The following is a 16,019-nucleotide window of genomic DNA, read 5'->3' as shown; positions in this document are numbered from 1 at the left end:
TGCGTCCCAGGGTTGGGTGCTCTGTGTGGCTGCTGGCAACCACTGGATTGTCATTTTCTGGGGCAGCCAGAGATTGCAGAACCCCTTCAGGGGGTTGACTCCATATTCCTTAGTGGGGGGGGGGGCTTCTCAGAGCATCTTTCAGCAGGGACTCTGAGGTGACTTGAAAGGCATCTAAATAATTCATGCAGGAATCGTTAACCACCATTAACTAAAAATGGAAAATTTGGCCCTGTAATTCTCCGGATCAGGAAGGCGTTTTGTGTTCCTGGCCCTGCCGGCTGGAAGCAGATTCTTCTTTTTACAGGCATGCCCATTGCCCAACTTGAGGTAAACCACATTTCCCATAGCTGGCAGTGATGGTTTTAGTATTCTGGGTGTGGCTGCTGAGAGGGATCTCTTGCTAATACTTATTTCTGAATCAGTCGTTTGAGATGCTGGGTGCTCTAAAATGTAGCATGAAATACTTTAATTCAGTAAATCTGCAGGAAGCATTACTCATGGGAAAGAAAGATGATCCCTTTTCAAGCATTTCAGTGTCGTACTGCTCAAGGGAAGCGGTTGACATCAACAGAGCCGGGGCCCTGAAGTGCTGGGGTTGATGGGGCCACTGCGTTTGCTGTCAGCATATTATGCCAGCTTATCTGAAGAGGAGTGGCAGGCAATTTGGAAGTGAGATGTTCAACCTTCCATTGGGGAAGAAGTTATCAATGAAGTTACTTGGTGGAAGGGACCACGGCCCCTGACTCGGTATCTCCACAATGGACTTTCCGTCCTGGCCTCTCCCAGGGGAAGGGAAGTCCTCCTACCCGATTTGACCTCTTCCACATTGGTACAGGCTGATTTCCTTGTTCCTCCTGGCTCTCTGGGAGTGTCTTTGTAACTTGAGAGAGGGCTACCGCCACCTTCCTGGGCTCAGTCCAGGAACCAGCTATCAGTGGTATCAACCACGGTTCCCACCGAACCACGTCTGCTCTGTTTCTCCTGTAGTGGTGCAACAACCATTCTCCAACCTTGGAGAGTCAGGTCTATCACAGGAAACAGCAAGAAGAATGAAGATTAATAAAGCCTCCGGCCCCACCCGCCCCCGGCAGCACTTTTGATGTTGTAGCACGAGAAACAGCCACATGATCTACAGAATAGGTGTAGCGCACTATGTTGTGGACAATGGGCTTTCCCCCCCTCTGAGGAAACCAACCTGCAGCCTTGTCCCCTTCTCCAGAATCTGGCCCTGCTGTGCTGACTGCATCAAGGCCAGCGCTTGCAAGACTGTGGAGCACAAGGGGTCTTCAGGCACCACTTGCAAGGGAGCCTGGAGTGCAGACATTTGTAACAGTGACCTTGGGCCCCCTCCTCATTTTTCCTCCACTCCCTCCATGTTTGAGTTGATGATATGGGTGAAAATCCTTGATGTTCTCTCTCTCAATGGCAAAAGGGCTCGTAGAGAGTCCATTGGATTGATGCCTTCAGCATGGTGGATGAAAATCGATGGTGTTTTTTAGAAAAGGGAAAAAATTGATTTTTTTTTCTTTAAATCGGATTTTTTAAAATCAAATTCATTTTAATAAAATGCTTTTGGAGTAAAATTCTATCTAAAGATAGTTTTCTATTTAAGATGGAGCTTAGTTATGTAGCATGAGGAGGCTGTATATTCTGCAATATTGGGACTGTTGGTGAGTCAACAGCGGGTCAGAGGAGGAGCCACTGCGGGATAGAGATGACAGTCGCTCTTTAAAAATTATGATTTAAATTGAGTCGATTTAAATCAAGCCTTTTTACTAGTGATTTAAATCGTGATTTAAATCGACTCGATTTAAATCAAATCCACCCTGCTTTAACCCCCTCTGTGGACTCCTCCTGGGTGATCTGGCTTGGGAGGAAGGGAGGGAGGGAGGGGAGGCTCTCGGCCTTAGTGGCTCTAGTCCTCCCTGCCCTCTGAAGTGGTAAGGGGGATGTAAGGCTCCTGATCTTGGGGGGCGAGTTCAATGGAAGTGTCCCACTACTTTTGCACAGGTGCAGGTGATTGCGTCTAAAACTTGCAATGCAGGTTGTTCACTCTAAAGAAATACCTTGTAATCCCAGGAGCCTCTGATAACCAGAACACCGTGGTGGAGATGTGAGGCTTGGTCACTCTGCTGCCTTAAGTTGGTCCAAGCAGGAAGCTCTTGCCTGTGTCCTGTCATCCCTTGGGCTCCAGCACTGGCTCACCAAGTTCCTCCCCCTGAAGTCCCTGAGGCCTGCCTGTCCTGGTTAGGAACGCTGGGCTGAGAGGCTACCTAGATGCGTCAGTTGATGGGGGAGGTGGGGGGGACAGCAGCTGGTTTGCCCTTTGCACCCCTTGCCAGGAAAAACAGCTTTGGTTCCTGCTGTGCTGCTGCAGGTTTCCTGTCGTGAAGTCTGCTTTGTGATGTTTTAATGATGTTTCCAAGAGCAACTGGAGTGTTAATATGCGGCTGTATTAAAGCAATTTATATCAGCTGCATCGGTTAGTTTCTGAGCTTGATTAAAAGTGTTAATATTAATCTGGGCCTGAATCACTGAGGGTTGGAAAACGGATGGGTGGATGAATGTGTCAGATTTAATTTTTCCAATCAAAGTAATTTCTTTTGGGTTTTGCATTTCAATGATACTGCAACAAATCTACATGGAAATTCATTATTATTTTTTTCATCTATGCTTTTCCTATTATTGTTTTGTTAAGGGGTGTGTGTGTGTGTGTGTGTTTGCAGGCAATTATCCTAGGGCATTTTTGTGGATTTTTCCCTAAAATGCTTGTTTTTATTTTTTAATCCTTTAAAAAAATTGAGTAGAGAACTTGTGGGCTAAAATTGGGAAAGCAAATCCTGTGCCTCAGTTTGTGTTCTGTGTGTATCTGACTTACAAGGGCTTTCATTAGAAAGAAGCAGAATAAAATTGTGTTTTCTTCCCTTTGAAGGGGAGTTTACAGGCTGCTGCCCTGAGATAAATCTCCCGCTGCTGCTTTGTTCTGTGGGTTGAGAGGAGGGGCTGACCCAGCCACCGGTGGGTTGAAGGATCTGGCTTTGGGGGTGGGGGTTGTGTGTGTGTGTTTGGGCAGTGAATGTGCTCCTTGGTTTCAGGGTTGTCTCTTTCGGAAGGGGGTTTAGAAAAGGAAGGGGGATTTCTGCTGGAGTCGGCCAGTTCAACCTTGATTTCTTTGAAAACAAACTGAATCTGAGATTTTTGCCCTTCCAGTGTGATGTTTTGTGCAGTCTTCCTGCCTGGAAAAGTAGGTGTGAGCACTTGAAAGGCTTTTGCAATTTCCTGCTTGACATTTCATTTCACTTCATTGCTGTGCACACCCACCCACCCCCCACTCGCCCTGGGCCAGCCTGCCTCTGGGAGGAGCGAGCCTGCCTCCACCCCTTGACAGGCTTTCCAGCACTCGCTGCTCTCCTGCTCCCAGACCGGGCTGGGCTGGGCTGGGCTGGGCTGGGCTGGGCTGGGCAGAAAAGCCCTCCCAACAGCAGCAGGAGTGGATAAAGCAGGTGGCATCTACGTGTGTGTGTGTGTGTGTGTCCCCAGACTTGGTCACTTTAATAGAATAGAATAGAATAGAATAGAATAGAATTTATTGGCCAAGTGTGATTGGACACACAAGGAATTTGTTTTGGTACATATGCTCTCAGTGTACATAAAAGAAAAAAAATACCTTCATCAAAGGTACAACATTTACAACACAAATGATGGTCATAGGTTGCAATTTAACCCTTAATGATAGCAACAAAAAGACTTGGGACCAACTCCCATCTTTGCTGGCTGAGGAATTCTGGGAGTTGAAGTCCACAAATCTTAAAGTTGCCAAGTTTGGAGCCCTCTGATCTGCTGGATAGAAATTCTCTCTTCTGCTTTTAATTCTCCCCATTGACCAGTTTGCTCACCCACCCTCCCCTCCCCTCTCCTGCTTCCTGCGGAGCCTTGGCTGCCCTAGCTTCCTACCATGGTTGTAGCTGGTGAACGCTGTCCGAGCCCAGGTGCTGAGCAGGGGTCCTTTGGGGATTGGTCCCCTCTGCCCCTCAGTGCCAAAGGGAGGAGGGAGTGGGAAGAGCAGCTTCATGGAACCCTTGAAATGCAAATGGGGTGGTGGACAGATGGGATTGCATTAGATTACAGGTGTCTGGCTGAAACATCAGGCGTTCAGACTGCCTGCTCAGCTGAGCCGGCCCATGGAGCAGTCTTCCCTGAAGGAGGGGGAGACTTTTCCTCCTCCCCCAAGCTCTTTCCTGACTTCCAAGGAAACCTCTGCTCTTCCAAGGCCAGACTGACTGTCCTGCCTAAGGGGGGACGTGGGTTTGGTCAAACCTTTGACTAAGGTTTCTTTTCCCCAAAGGATCCACCAACAGCCGAGGCAAAGCTGCCCAGCACTGAGGTACAACTTTGGTCCTGCAGCCATGGATTTGGAGGCTTTAAGGAAGGAAAACTTATTTGAAAAAAGTGGGGGGACTTCATAGAATAAAGTGGGGGGATTTCATAGAAGCCGTGGGGGAGCCATGCAGCTTGATGCATAGGGCAGGAGAGCAGCTGGGGCAGAGGCTAACCAGAGTAGGGAGGATCCACTGATCCTCTGATAATTTTGAGAATGCTGGATGGGTTGGGCTGAGCAAGGCTGGTGGGAGGGCAAGATACCTACTAGGTCAGGAAAAATGGCCCAAGGCCAGCCAGCCGTTTGTAACAATAACCAGCCACAAGTGTTTACCACTCCCTTCTCTCAAAAGCTGAGGATTTGGTCCATTGTTTATTGAGCAGGAGAAAGAGGTACAAGAATCGACCTTTGCTTTGACTATAAATAAGTCCTTTTACACTTGGCAGTTGCTGGATTTCTGCTTTAACGGTGTAGGAATTTAGCACCCACCCCACTCCTAGAAGAATGAAATATTTTGGAAAATATTTAAAAAGGCAGAATATATTTCCCTGGATGAGAAATGGAGAAACATGTTTTAAAGACAAAGCAGCTCCCTGCAACTTCCTGCCACCCCCCACCTTTATCAATGGGCCATTAAAGCCTCAACCAAGCTCACTCATTTCCCCCCACCTTTGTCAATGGGTCAGAGGTAGAAACTCATTCTCCCCACCTTTGTCAATGGGCCATCATCTGCATCATAATAGAACCCATCTAGCAACAGAAACTCACCACATGGCAAGGCTCAGGCAAGCTTGAGGGACAACCTACAATGTTAGCTAAGACCCCTAGACCACCTGGGAGTTTGACAACCAATCAGGATACTCTTCCTGTGCCCCAGAAAGTTCAAAGCTCAGAAAAAGCATAAAGCCAGGGAGCACACAGGATCTCAGCCCCTTTTCTGTTCAGGAACTCAAGCCATGTGATCCTGACCACCATTAAACCATCTTTCCAAGCAGCCTCCATGTTTCCAGTGTCTTTGTCCCCACTTGGAACTGAACCCAGATGGATATTTCTTCCAACAATGGTAAACAGTCCGAAAGCTGCCTCGGCAAAGTGTCTGATTCAGTTTAACACACACACACACACACACACACACACACACACACACACACACACACACACACACACACACAGTCTGTGCTTATATTGTGGGAGTTTAGGTTGCCCTGCTGACCCCACCTTCCAACTGAAGCATAAGTTCCCCACCTATGGAAAAGGGGCATTTTACCCACAGATGCACTAATCCAGAAGTGTCAAACTCCCACGGCCCCTTGACGTATCGCAACTTTTTTCCCCTTCACCCAACTGGGCGTGGGCGTGCCCATTGCGTGGTGCATCCAGCCCTGCGCTTAGCCCTTGCTGCTTATTGCGTAGTGAGTTACCTACCTCAGCTCAGGGGGGGAGCATCCAGAATTACGGGGCGTTCAGGTCTGTAATGCCAAGCATTGAGCATGTCCTCTGTATATTCCTTTCTTCGTAGACAGCCTCTCCAAACCCTGGTAATTCTGGTGCCACAGGGGGCTTCCTGTCTTGTTCCACAGCATTCAGATCATCCTGTCTATCCAGGCTGTGGAAGCTCAGGGTAGGGTAGAAGCTGTTGATTGATGGTTGGCTTTTAAGGCCCGGACCAATCTTACAAAACTGGCTTGGAAAAAGTTAACATGAAGCCACTTCTGTCGTAGCACTGATAGCCTTCATCTATGCAGACTTGGATAGCTGATCTTCAGGGTGACACACACCCCCTTGCTCCTTTTTTGGGGGGGGAACACAATGAACAGTTCCACAGGAGAAGGTGGTATTCTCTCTTCCCTGAGACAGAACTTTGTAGCTCTGCCACGAAAATCAGATAGCAGGATATTCTCAAGGGTATAAAACTATGGTTTGGGTTCCAGGCTTTGCTGCCCGAACAGATGTAAAGGCTTTTGCTTCCTCTGTCTTACCTGTTGTATAGCAACAGGTAAGCTTTCAATTTCGTCACAAAGACCTTGGAACACCTTACCTGGGATTTATTTCTGACTTGCCAGTTGTAAACAGCCTCAGTGCTAGCTTGGTTGTAGTCAAACTCTTCCTTTCTCATTTCATCCCAGCCTTCCCTCCACTCCAGAGACTGTATTCCAATGCCAAGCAGGCCCAGCTAGCTCTTTCTGATAAAGTTGTCCAATTTACTGTTTTAGATCTTTAGATTTTCATTTCTTTTAGATCGTTTTCTACAACTCTTAAGTTTGATAGTGAAACTGAAAGGCTGGTTCTATGCAGGAACAATCTCTCCATTGCCATGTCAACTATAAGCAAGAGAGCCGGCCTGGACTTTGAATGTTGGCTGCGTTCTAGCCTAATCCTTGTGCCTAATGCCTTCCATTCGCTTCCGTGCCTGATGACTCAGACTTTCTCCAGGAAATCTAAGCAGCATCTGGTCACACCTGTCGTGTTGTGCAATTTCTCAAGAAACTGGTAGTTCTTTCCAAGGCTTCCAAAGGAGACTGTCTGCTGGCTGCCATCAGGACCCGCATTCCCTCCCCCTCCCCCAATTTTTTTGGAAATCACATGTAGCTTTCTTTCAGATTCCTCCATTTACACAACTGCTTAAGAAGCTGGATTCTAAGTGAATCAACTCTAAGAGATTTTCAGACAAGGAAGAGATTTTCAGCAGGAATGGACATTTTCCCAGTGCTGCATCCACCCATATGGATGAATTCTGGAATGGCCTCTGGAGTCGAGGGGCTGGAAGTCCTACAGCCACCACCTAGTCAGTTGCCAGTTATCAGGGCATTCCCTCTCCCCACCCCCGTTTACCTCCCCCCCCCATCCTAGATGGGATCTTCTTGAGCTTATGATCTATTGGAGATTGCCGTATTGGAGCCCCCCCCCCCCATACTGCCACCTCTGCTGAAAACACATCTCCCAGATTCCAGCTGATGGGGGTTGTGTGGAAAGACTCCAGTTCGTTGCACGAGGGCTTGTATCAGAGCCGCTCTTGCTGGTCTCTGTACCGTGAGGCAGATTTGCTGAACAGCCCCAGAATCTGCTGCCTGCTGCTCTGACAATATCGTCTCTGAACTGAACCTGCTGGTGAGAACGCAGCAGGGGCAAGAAAAAAGCTTGTGGAACAGCTGCTCATGTGAAAGTGACTTTGGCAAGGGTGACAGGCTGGGCTTCCTTCCAGAGAGCCGCACAACTCGGAGCTTCTGGTCCAAGAAGCCCAAAGCAGCTCCTTAAAGGGGCCCTTCAGCTGGTCAGAAACCCCTATTTTGGCTGGGGGGAGGGAGGGAGGATGCCCAGGAGCCCGGCCGGCCACAAAGATGGTCTGGTGGGCTGTGTTAATTACCTGAGCAGAGGGAGGGGGGATCTGCTCTCCGTGTGTGCAGGATTGCATTCTCCAGATAACCAGGCTCTTGAAATCACGTATAGAAAGTCAGCCATAGGGTGTCTAAATGCAGCAGTTTGAAATGCTGGCAAACTTTATGAATGCTCAGAATCTGAGGTTGAGTAGAATATCTTTCTCGTTATTAGTGGCCACCACCCCTCCACCACCCCTCTGTTCCTTTTATGTGGGGCTGGAAGTCTGGAGCAGAGAATGCTGCTGTTTCTACACAGGGTTTGTTGCTTTGCCCTCCCTTTCTCCCTCCCTCTCTCTCTCTCAGTTGAGTTGGGAGCTGTTATCCCCCAAGGGTTAATTTGGACACATCCTGGGGCTGTTGGAGCAATTTGTAATTGCTCTTTTGGAGCCCATGGTCCAGGCTGGGCTGCCACTGGCAAGATGCTTCCGTGAAACAACTGAGCCAGCTCTTTTGTGGGAACAGTGGTCTTGTTTGAGACAGAAAGGGGATAATTTGGTCAAACAATTCACAAACCATGGCTTCATTTTGACGAAAGTTTTGATCTTAATCAAAGGAGAGCATGGATCTCACGTTTATCCGTGTTCCAGCAGCAGCAGCAGCAGCAGAGTTGGTAGCTGGGATGCTCCAGATGTTTGGACTTCAGTCCTGTCATCCACAGCCAGAATCACCAAGGATTGCAAATGTCCTGCATCCCAAAGGGGCGGGCAGAGAGCCTGGTCTGCAGGGAAGAGAGAGATTCAGCTCTGTAGAGGAGCAGTAGGATTTGGGCATGGTCAACGGAGGGCCATTCGTGAAACTTCATAGGAGCCATGAGCATTGTGAGGAGGGTTGCCGGCCTTAACTGTATTTCAAGGGGTTCCCCTCATTCTAGAAGACAGGTGAGGAAAGCTTTGATCGATGTCCTAGTTGTGGTCATTCAGGAATTGCGTATGTGGAGGATAGAGTCATGTTCTGGTCCTGAAATGATATAGGGTCTTCTGCTTGAGCAGGGGGTTGGACTAGAAGACCTCCGAGGTCCCTTCCAACTCATATAATTCTGTATTCTCTCTTGATTTAGTCAGTCAATTCACTTCAGCTGGTGCTCATGTCTCAATGGACCTGTTAACATAACACGACTTTGGTTGGAGCTGTGTTGGCTTTACGTTTGTTTCTAAGTCCTACATAGGATGAGACCACGAATGCCTGCTGCAGGTAGCGTCTGCATGGCCAGGGCACGTGGAGGATACCTGCTGAAGGTTCCCCTTGCTGGGATGTTTGGCAGGTAGGGTTCAGAAGTGAGCATTCGCTGCGAGTGCCTCCCCCCCACCTCAGAGTCTAGATGGTTCCAAAAGGCCATTTGGGACTTATCACATGCAATGTGAGATGCTGATGCCCTTGGATTATGGTATATGCAGTTATTCCTTCTGTTTAGGATATGCTTGTGTACTCCACACAAACTGTATATAACTTATATATATAACATAACATAACATAATAACAGAGTTGGAAGGGACCTTGGAGGTCTTCTAGTCCAACCCCCTTGTCCAGGCAGGAAACCCTACACCATCTCAGTCAGATGGCTATCCAACATTTTCTTAAAAAATTCCAGTGTTGGAGCATTCACAACTTCTGCAGGCAAGTCGTTCCACTTATTAATTGTTCTAACTGTCAGGAAATTTCTCCTTAGTTCTAAGTTGCTTCTTTCCTTGATCAGTTTCCACCCATTGCTTCTTGTTCTACCCTCAGGTGCTTTGGAGAACAGCCCGACTCCCTCTTCTTTGTGGCAGCCCCTGAGATATTGGAACACAGCTATCATGTCTCCCCTAGTCCTTCTTTTCATTAAACTAGACATACCCAGTTCCTGCAACCGTTCTTCATATGTTTTAGCCTCCAGTCCCCTAATCATCTTTGTTGCTCTTCTCTGCACTCTTTCTAGAGTCTCAACATCTTTTTTACATCGTGGCGACCAAAACTGGATGCAATATTCCAAGTGTGGCCTTACCAAGGCATTATAAAGTGGCACTAACACTTCACGTGATCTTGATTCTATCCCTCTGTTTATGCAGCCCAGAACTGTGTTGGCTTTTTTGACAGCTGCTGCACACTGCTGGCTCATATCTATATGGTTGTCCACTAGGACTCCAAGATCCCTCTCACAGTTACTATTATTGAGCAAGGTACCACATATACGGTACCTGTGCATTTTGTTTTTTTGGCCTAAATGTAGAACCTTACTTTTTTCACTGTTAAATTTCATTTTGTTAGATAGCGCCCAATGTTCAAGTCTGTCAAGATCTTTCTGTAATTTGAGCCTATCTTCTGGAGTGTTGGCTATTCCTGCCAGCTTGGTGTCATCCGCAAATTTGATGAGTTCCCCATCTATCCCCTCATATATAAGATGTATCCTTACCTAAACTGATAAACAGTGACCAAGGCAGGGAGAAAAGCAGTGGGGGCAGGAATATGTTCTAACTTCCTGCTGGCTTCTCCATTGACTTTCCTTGTGGGAAGCTGGTGAGGCTGTTAGACCATGGCGGCGCTGTGGCTGCCAGTCTGCCAATAGACTTGGTCTGAAGATCCTTGAAATTTCAACCCCACGGGAGTCCTGGGTCCCAGATTTTGGATGTATTCTTTAAGTTAGCCTACTTGAGGTACTTCAATTCAAAATAGTTGCCCTATGATGCAGCCGTTTTGCTCCTTTGAAGGTTACAGATAAACAAACAGAGTTTTAGTATTATTTTTATTTTGTATTTGCTGGTTTGGAGGGAGTTGGGTAACAGAGTAGTGTAGGGAAATGGAAAAACCGACCCGTACGCTCACACAGAGAGGGACTTCTCAGGGTGCCGTCCGCCAAGCAATGTCGGCTGGCGGCCCCCAGGGGAAGGTCCTTCTCTGTGGGGGCTCCTATCCTCTGGAACGAACTTCCCCCTAGCTTGCGCCAATTGCCTGACCTCCGGACCTTTCACCGCGAGCTGAAGACATATTTGTTTATTCGCGCGGGACTGGCTTAAATTTTAAATTTTAATATTTTAATAGGGATTGAATTTTAATTTATATTTAATATAAATTTTAGAGGTTTTTAGGTCTAAATGTTTTAAATTTTGCCAATTATATAATAAGTTTTTTAATCTCTGTTAGTTGTAAATTGTCATTGTTTTATATTGGCTGTGAACCGCCCTAAGTCCTTCGGGAGAAAGGCGGTATAAAAATCTAATTAATAATAATAATAATAATAATAATAATAATAATAATAATAATAATAATAATAATAATAATAATAATAATAATGATAATAATGATAATAATAATAATAATGATAATAATAATAATAGAAAAGAAAAAAAGAAACTCAGACAGATTCTTGTTTTCCCCAAATTCATCAGGATACCAGAGGTGGGGGGTCGGGGGAAGGCAATTGCATTCAGGCTTGGTTGGAGGAGGATCATCAAATAAATCCTGAGTTTGCAGGTTGTGTGATGATGACTTCACTTGTCATTCTGGACATTCTCCTCGGGTCTTTTGCCTCCTTTTCAGTTTTGTGGCGGTCCCTCTGTTCTGATCCCCAAATCTGTCTTTCCATTATGAGTGTCCACATGGAAATGTTTTAGATAGCAGTTTGCTGGACACTCCAGGCAGGAGAAGAGCCAGCCGTCTCCTGTGGGGACCCCACTTGTCCCCCTGAAGCAGAAGGACTTGGGCTCCTTCAGGGTTTTCAGTTCTCTGTTTGGAAAGGAGTCACACAAGTCACATATCACAACTGCAATTACAGATTAATCCACAAAATGCAGATTTCCGGTTTCCCCGCAGGTCTGTGCTGGGAGGAGTCCAACATGTGTTATTCTAGTAGACTTTGGACCATAACAAAATCAACATGTACAGCTTTGCATTCCAGTCATCTCCTGGTCACAAGACTGTTTTTCTGCATGCTCTGAATTTGAATTGCTCTCAATTATGCTTTCATTGGAAAGGTTGAGGTGTTTGTTTGAGGGTGCCAGATTAGCTAGGTCTCCCGGAGACCCCTCCGCAGGAAAATTGGGATGATCAGGAATCCACAGAGCCGCTCCTGAAGGCCTAGATCAAGCGGAAGAGCCCGAGGATGCTGTGGGCCCCCCTTCCCATTCTCCCTTCCCTTCCTTTTGCAGATCTCTCCTTTGGGGGCCTCCCACCAGGCTACGCCTACGATGTGGACAGAGCCGAAGAGCAGAGGCACCACCATGACATGATGCCCTTCATCGACGACTCCCCCTCCTCTTCACCCCATCTCAGCTCCAAGAGCCGAGGCAGCCGAGATGGCTTCTCCTTGGGGTCCCTGGAGTCTTCAAAATCAGTGAGTTGTTGCTGCGTCGCCCCGGGGCAAAATCAGGGCGTTGGAAGTTCGGCTTTGGGGGTGCAGTTGCAGCTCTGTGCATTCTGTAGCATCTGCCCCTTGGTGCCAATGGAGGCGCTTGCCATGCCTGGGCTGATGGCAGGATCCAGAACTTCACCCAGACTGGCCGCCCCGATGACGATGCGCAGCACCTCCAGCCTGTAAGTCTGGACATCCTTGTGCAGAGCCATCTGCTCTGAGGAAGGGCAACTCCACCCAGAGGTCTAGAAGCAACAGGGGTCCTTGGGAATCTACTGAGGGGTTGGTTTAGTCAGGAGTTTTTGACCGCTCCTCAGGCTGTCACTTCACATAAAATAAAAACTGGCCCCAACAGGAGGAAAAGAAAGAGCTCAGGATTCCATTGGGAAGGAGATAGAATTCCTTTTCCTGAGTGATCCTGGATTCATTTCCTGCATCCCCCCAACTTTTCTGTATGTTTCTCTGTTTGCTTTACCCAGTCCCTTCTCTTGCGTGTGCGTGTGTTTGCCCAGGGCTGTGCTGGGTTCAAAGCTCTTCCTTCCAGGCAGGAAGCGACCCTCCCCCCAAGTCTCTGGGTCTCTCTGAGGGCCCCTTAGGGGACCTGCACCTGAAGTGAAGGCCCCACCTCCTCCTTCCCTTCCCTCCGTTCCCCTCCCTGCGGAATTCTGTCTGGGTGAAGGGAGACGTCTTCCTATTGTTCCGTCCTTCCCAGAGGTCTTGGCCAGCCACAGCCACCCTCACACCCAAAGAGCCTTGGTGCCCCAGAGGGAAGGTGGAGCCTGGCAGAATTCGGGACACCCTTCGCTCGTGGACTCTGCCCCACAGAAGCCCCCATTTTGCGGATTTATTCTGAGTCCCTCTCATTTGGGACTCAGAATAGATCAAGATACCAACTATAGAGGGGAAGAATGGGCTTGGCTACGGGGCCCACAAGGCTTCTGCTCCGGTCCCTTGTGGGGCCTCTGCCAAAGTGGAGCAGGGCCTCAGCGCTTTCCCCCAGCACAGCTCTGCAGATGGAAAGCAGGGCACCCAGAGAGGGCAGGGGCTTCTTTGGCAGATGCCCAGGGCCGGAGATTGGCAGGGGCCTCCCCGCATTCTCTGCTTTGCTTTTGAGCACAAGCTGAGGAAGGAGACCTCCCAGACTGGGTGGCCCCCCGAGCTGTGGCCTGCCACATGCCCTGAGAGAAGGGGGCACTCTGGGGACTGCAAGCCTCTCAGTCCTGCCCCTTTGAGTTCCCTTGGCTCCTTTTAATCTGCCAGGCTGTGTGCCCTAAGGGGGTGGGGAGAGAGGAAGGAGGAGGGAAGGGGCGGGGAGATTTTGCTTTGCAGAGATGGGGCTGGGGGGTGATCAGGCCCCGAAATGGGTGTCTGGAGAGAGCTTAGTAGGGCCCTGTGTGGTGGCTTTGAAGCTGAAATCTTGCAGGCTGAAGGAGTGACCCTCAGTGGGAGCTTTTGCCAGCCTTTTCCTTTTGTGCCAAGAACCCCCCCTGCCCCCCCCCCGCAGCTGGCTCCCTTCCTACCTAACTGACTAACTTCCCCCCCAGCCCCCCATTCTCCTTATTCTCTGCTGTTGAATGGCTTTGCTGGAATAGCCAGGCCCTTCCTGAGCTGAGCTGGCAAGGATGCCATTGGCGGGTTATAAATAAGCTGGCTCTGCTTCTCTCCTCCTTCACCCCCCACCCAAAAGCTCCTTGGCAGTGCCTTCTGAGAGAGGAAAGTGCCCCCCCTTTGGGGCTGACCGGGCACATCTGCTGGCACCATGCCTGCAGGTCCAGAGCGAATGGCACTCAAGAGCCCGGGGGCCCTGTGGAGGGAGCCCTCCTTGGTCCCCTGGTCTCCAAAGATCCAGTGAGATCCAAACCTTGTCTGCTGGGGATGGGGTGAGGGGATCACTGGGGCTGCTTTCAAGGAGGGCCAAAATATAAGGCTGGGGGCGGGGGGAAGAGGGGATGGCCTTCCCTGGTCTCTCCTAACCGTAACCCTGCCTCATCTTGACATGGCAGCCATTATGGTGGGCATGGGTCCACAGAGTCAGGAGGGAGGGGCTCTGTGAGGAAGGGTCCCAGGAGAGTGGAACTGGTCCGTCTCTCACAGGCCAGTCTGGATTTTGTTGGCTCCTGCAAGCCCAGAGCCGGTCATTCTGCTCAGTTGCTGTTGGAGGCTGGCCGTGAACCTATGCCCCAATACTTTGCCCCTTTCTCTTGGGGAGAGCAGCCCCTCCCCATCCTAGCTTCATTCTCTTTGGCCCCGGCCCTTTCCATCCCCTCCCCAAATCTCCACCTTGGGCTCCAAGGCCTGGCCTCCCATTGTCTCCCCTCTCTTCCTTTCTCCAGAGCGAGCCAGACCTGGAAAAGGGTCTGGAGATGAGGAAGTGGGTCCTGTCGGGCATCCTGGCCAGTGAGGAAACCTACTTGGGTCACCTGGAGGCTCTCCTGCTGGTAAGGGCACCAGGGGAGGGGGAGGCAGCGGGGGACTTTATTCTCCAGCTAAGCTGCAGATGGACCTGGGCAGAAACAACCAAGTGACTCCCACCCCAAGGGTAACAACACGGGGCAGATACTGAGAAATTCTCCTGCTTGGGAGCTTTTCCAGCTTCTGTTCAGTTCCTTATGGCCGGAGCCATTTCTGGCGATGGGGCTGGGGGCTGGAGGGGGCATCTGTTGTGCCACCCAGTGGGAAGCGCTGAATGGCCTGTTGCGCTGTCCCCCAAGAGCTCCGGTCTTTCCTGAAGGGGGAGAGGGGGGCTCAGAGGCAGGCCGATGCCCAGGAAGGTGCCACTGGGCCACAGGGGGCATATCCGGCTCTGTGTCTTGGCTCTTACAGCCCATGAAGCCTCTGAAGGCGGCTGCCACCACCTCCCAGCCGGTCCTGACGAGCCAGCAGATCGAGACCATCTTCTTCAAAGTGCCTGAGCTCTACGAGATCCACAAGGACTTCTATGATGGGCTTTCCCCCCGCGTTCACCAGTGGAGCCACCAGCAGCGGGTGGGCGACCTTTTCCAGAAACTGGTGAGCGGGGCGTTGGGGGGGGCAAGGAGGGGGGCTTTTGGCCAGCTCAGAGCCAGCTTGAGGCTACGGTTCTCCTGGACCAGCCGGTTGCTGGGTATGTGCAGTGTGAGGAGAGGGGGGGGGGCAGTGCTGGAAACCAGTGGGGGGAGAACAGGAAGGAAGGCTGGCAGCAGGCTGTGGGCTGCCCCTCTTGGCTGGAGAGAGCTTGTGATGATGATGATGATGATGATAATAATAATAATAATAATAGGCAAAGGAATTGCTGTGGATTTCACTCCGCTAGTCATTGCCAACTCTAGGGGGCGCTGCTCACACACACACACACACACACGCTGTGGCCGGCATGAGGCCACCAAGCACTGTTACCTTCCCACCAGAGCTGCACCTGCTGCCTTCACCTCCCTCCCTCTGCCTGCTTTGTGCACCGCTCAGTTGGCAGGAGTTGATAGTCCTAAAAACCACACTTAAAACTTAAAAACTTAACATCACAATTGGGACACGAAATCTGGTTGTAGGTCATGGTTGGAAATGGAGGCGCTCACATGACCGGACTTGTTTTTCTGATATTTCTCACAGTAGTCATTAAGTGAATCGCAGAGTTATTAAGAGAATGGGGCAGTCATTTAAGCAAACCCATTCTTCCAATTGATAAAGTGACAAAATTAGTAGACCAGAGGAATGCTGTCGATATAATTTACTTGGACTTCAGTAAAGCATTTGATAAAGTAGACCATAACCTACTACTAGATAAAGTAGAAAAATGTGGGTTAGACAGCACCACCACCAGATGGATTCGTAACTGGCTGACCAACCGCACTCAACGTGTAGTCCTCAACGGAACTACATCCACATGGAGGGAAGTATGCAGTGGAGTACCCCAAGGCTCTGTTTTAGGCCCAGTACTCTTCAACATCTTCATCAATGACTT

General features: G+C 49.5%; 2 protein-coding genes across 3 annotated transcripts in view; one reads left to right on the top strand and one right to left on the bottom strand.

Annotated features, from left to right (window-relative positions):
* Nucleotides 1-16,019, bottom strand: part of GUCD1 (guanylyl cyclase domain containing 1) — a 319,725-nt gene that overhangs the window by 85,507 nt on the left and 218,199 nt on the right. The gene's annotated exons all lie outside the window — the stretch shown is intronic.
* BCR (BCR activator of RhoGEF and GTPase) overlaps nt 1-16,019 on the top strand; it is a 74,227-nt gene that overhangs the window by 24,730 nt on the left and 33,478 nt on the right. For both annotated transcript variants that reach the window (XM_058158251.1, XM_058158252.1), the window contains exons 2-4: nt 11,880-12,064; nt 14,416-14,520; nt 14,906-15,091. In XM_058158251.1, coding sequence (XP_058014234.1) covers nt 11,880-12,064; nt 14,416-14,520; nt 14,906-15,091 — 476 coding nt within the window. The remainder of the gene's footprint in view (nt 1-11,879; nt 12,065-14,415; nt 14,521-14,905; nt 15,092-16,019) is intronic.

Source organism: Ahaetulla prasina, chromosome 15 (genome assembly GCF_028640845.1).
Source record: "Ahaetulla prasina isolate Xishuangbanna chromosome 15, ASM2864084v1, whole genome shotgun sequence".
NCBI lineage: Eukaryota > Metazoa > Chordata > Lepidosauria > Squamata > Colubridae > Ahaetulla > Ahaetulla prasina.
Note: the sequence above shows the minus strand (reverse complement) of the source record. Positions and strands in the feature narration are given on the sequence as shown.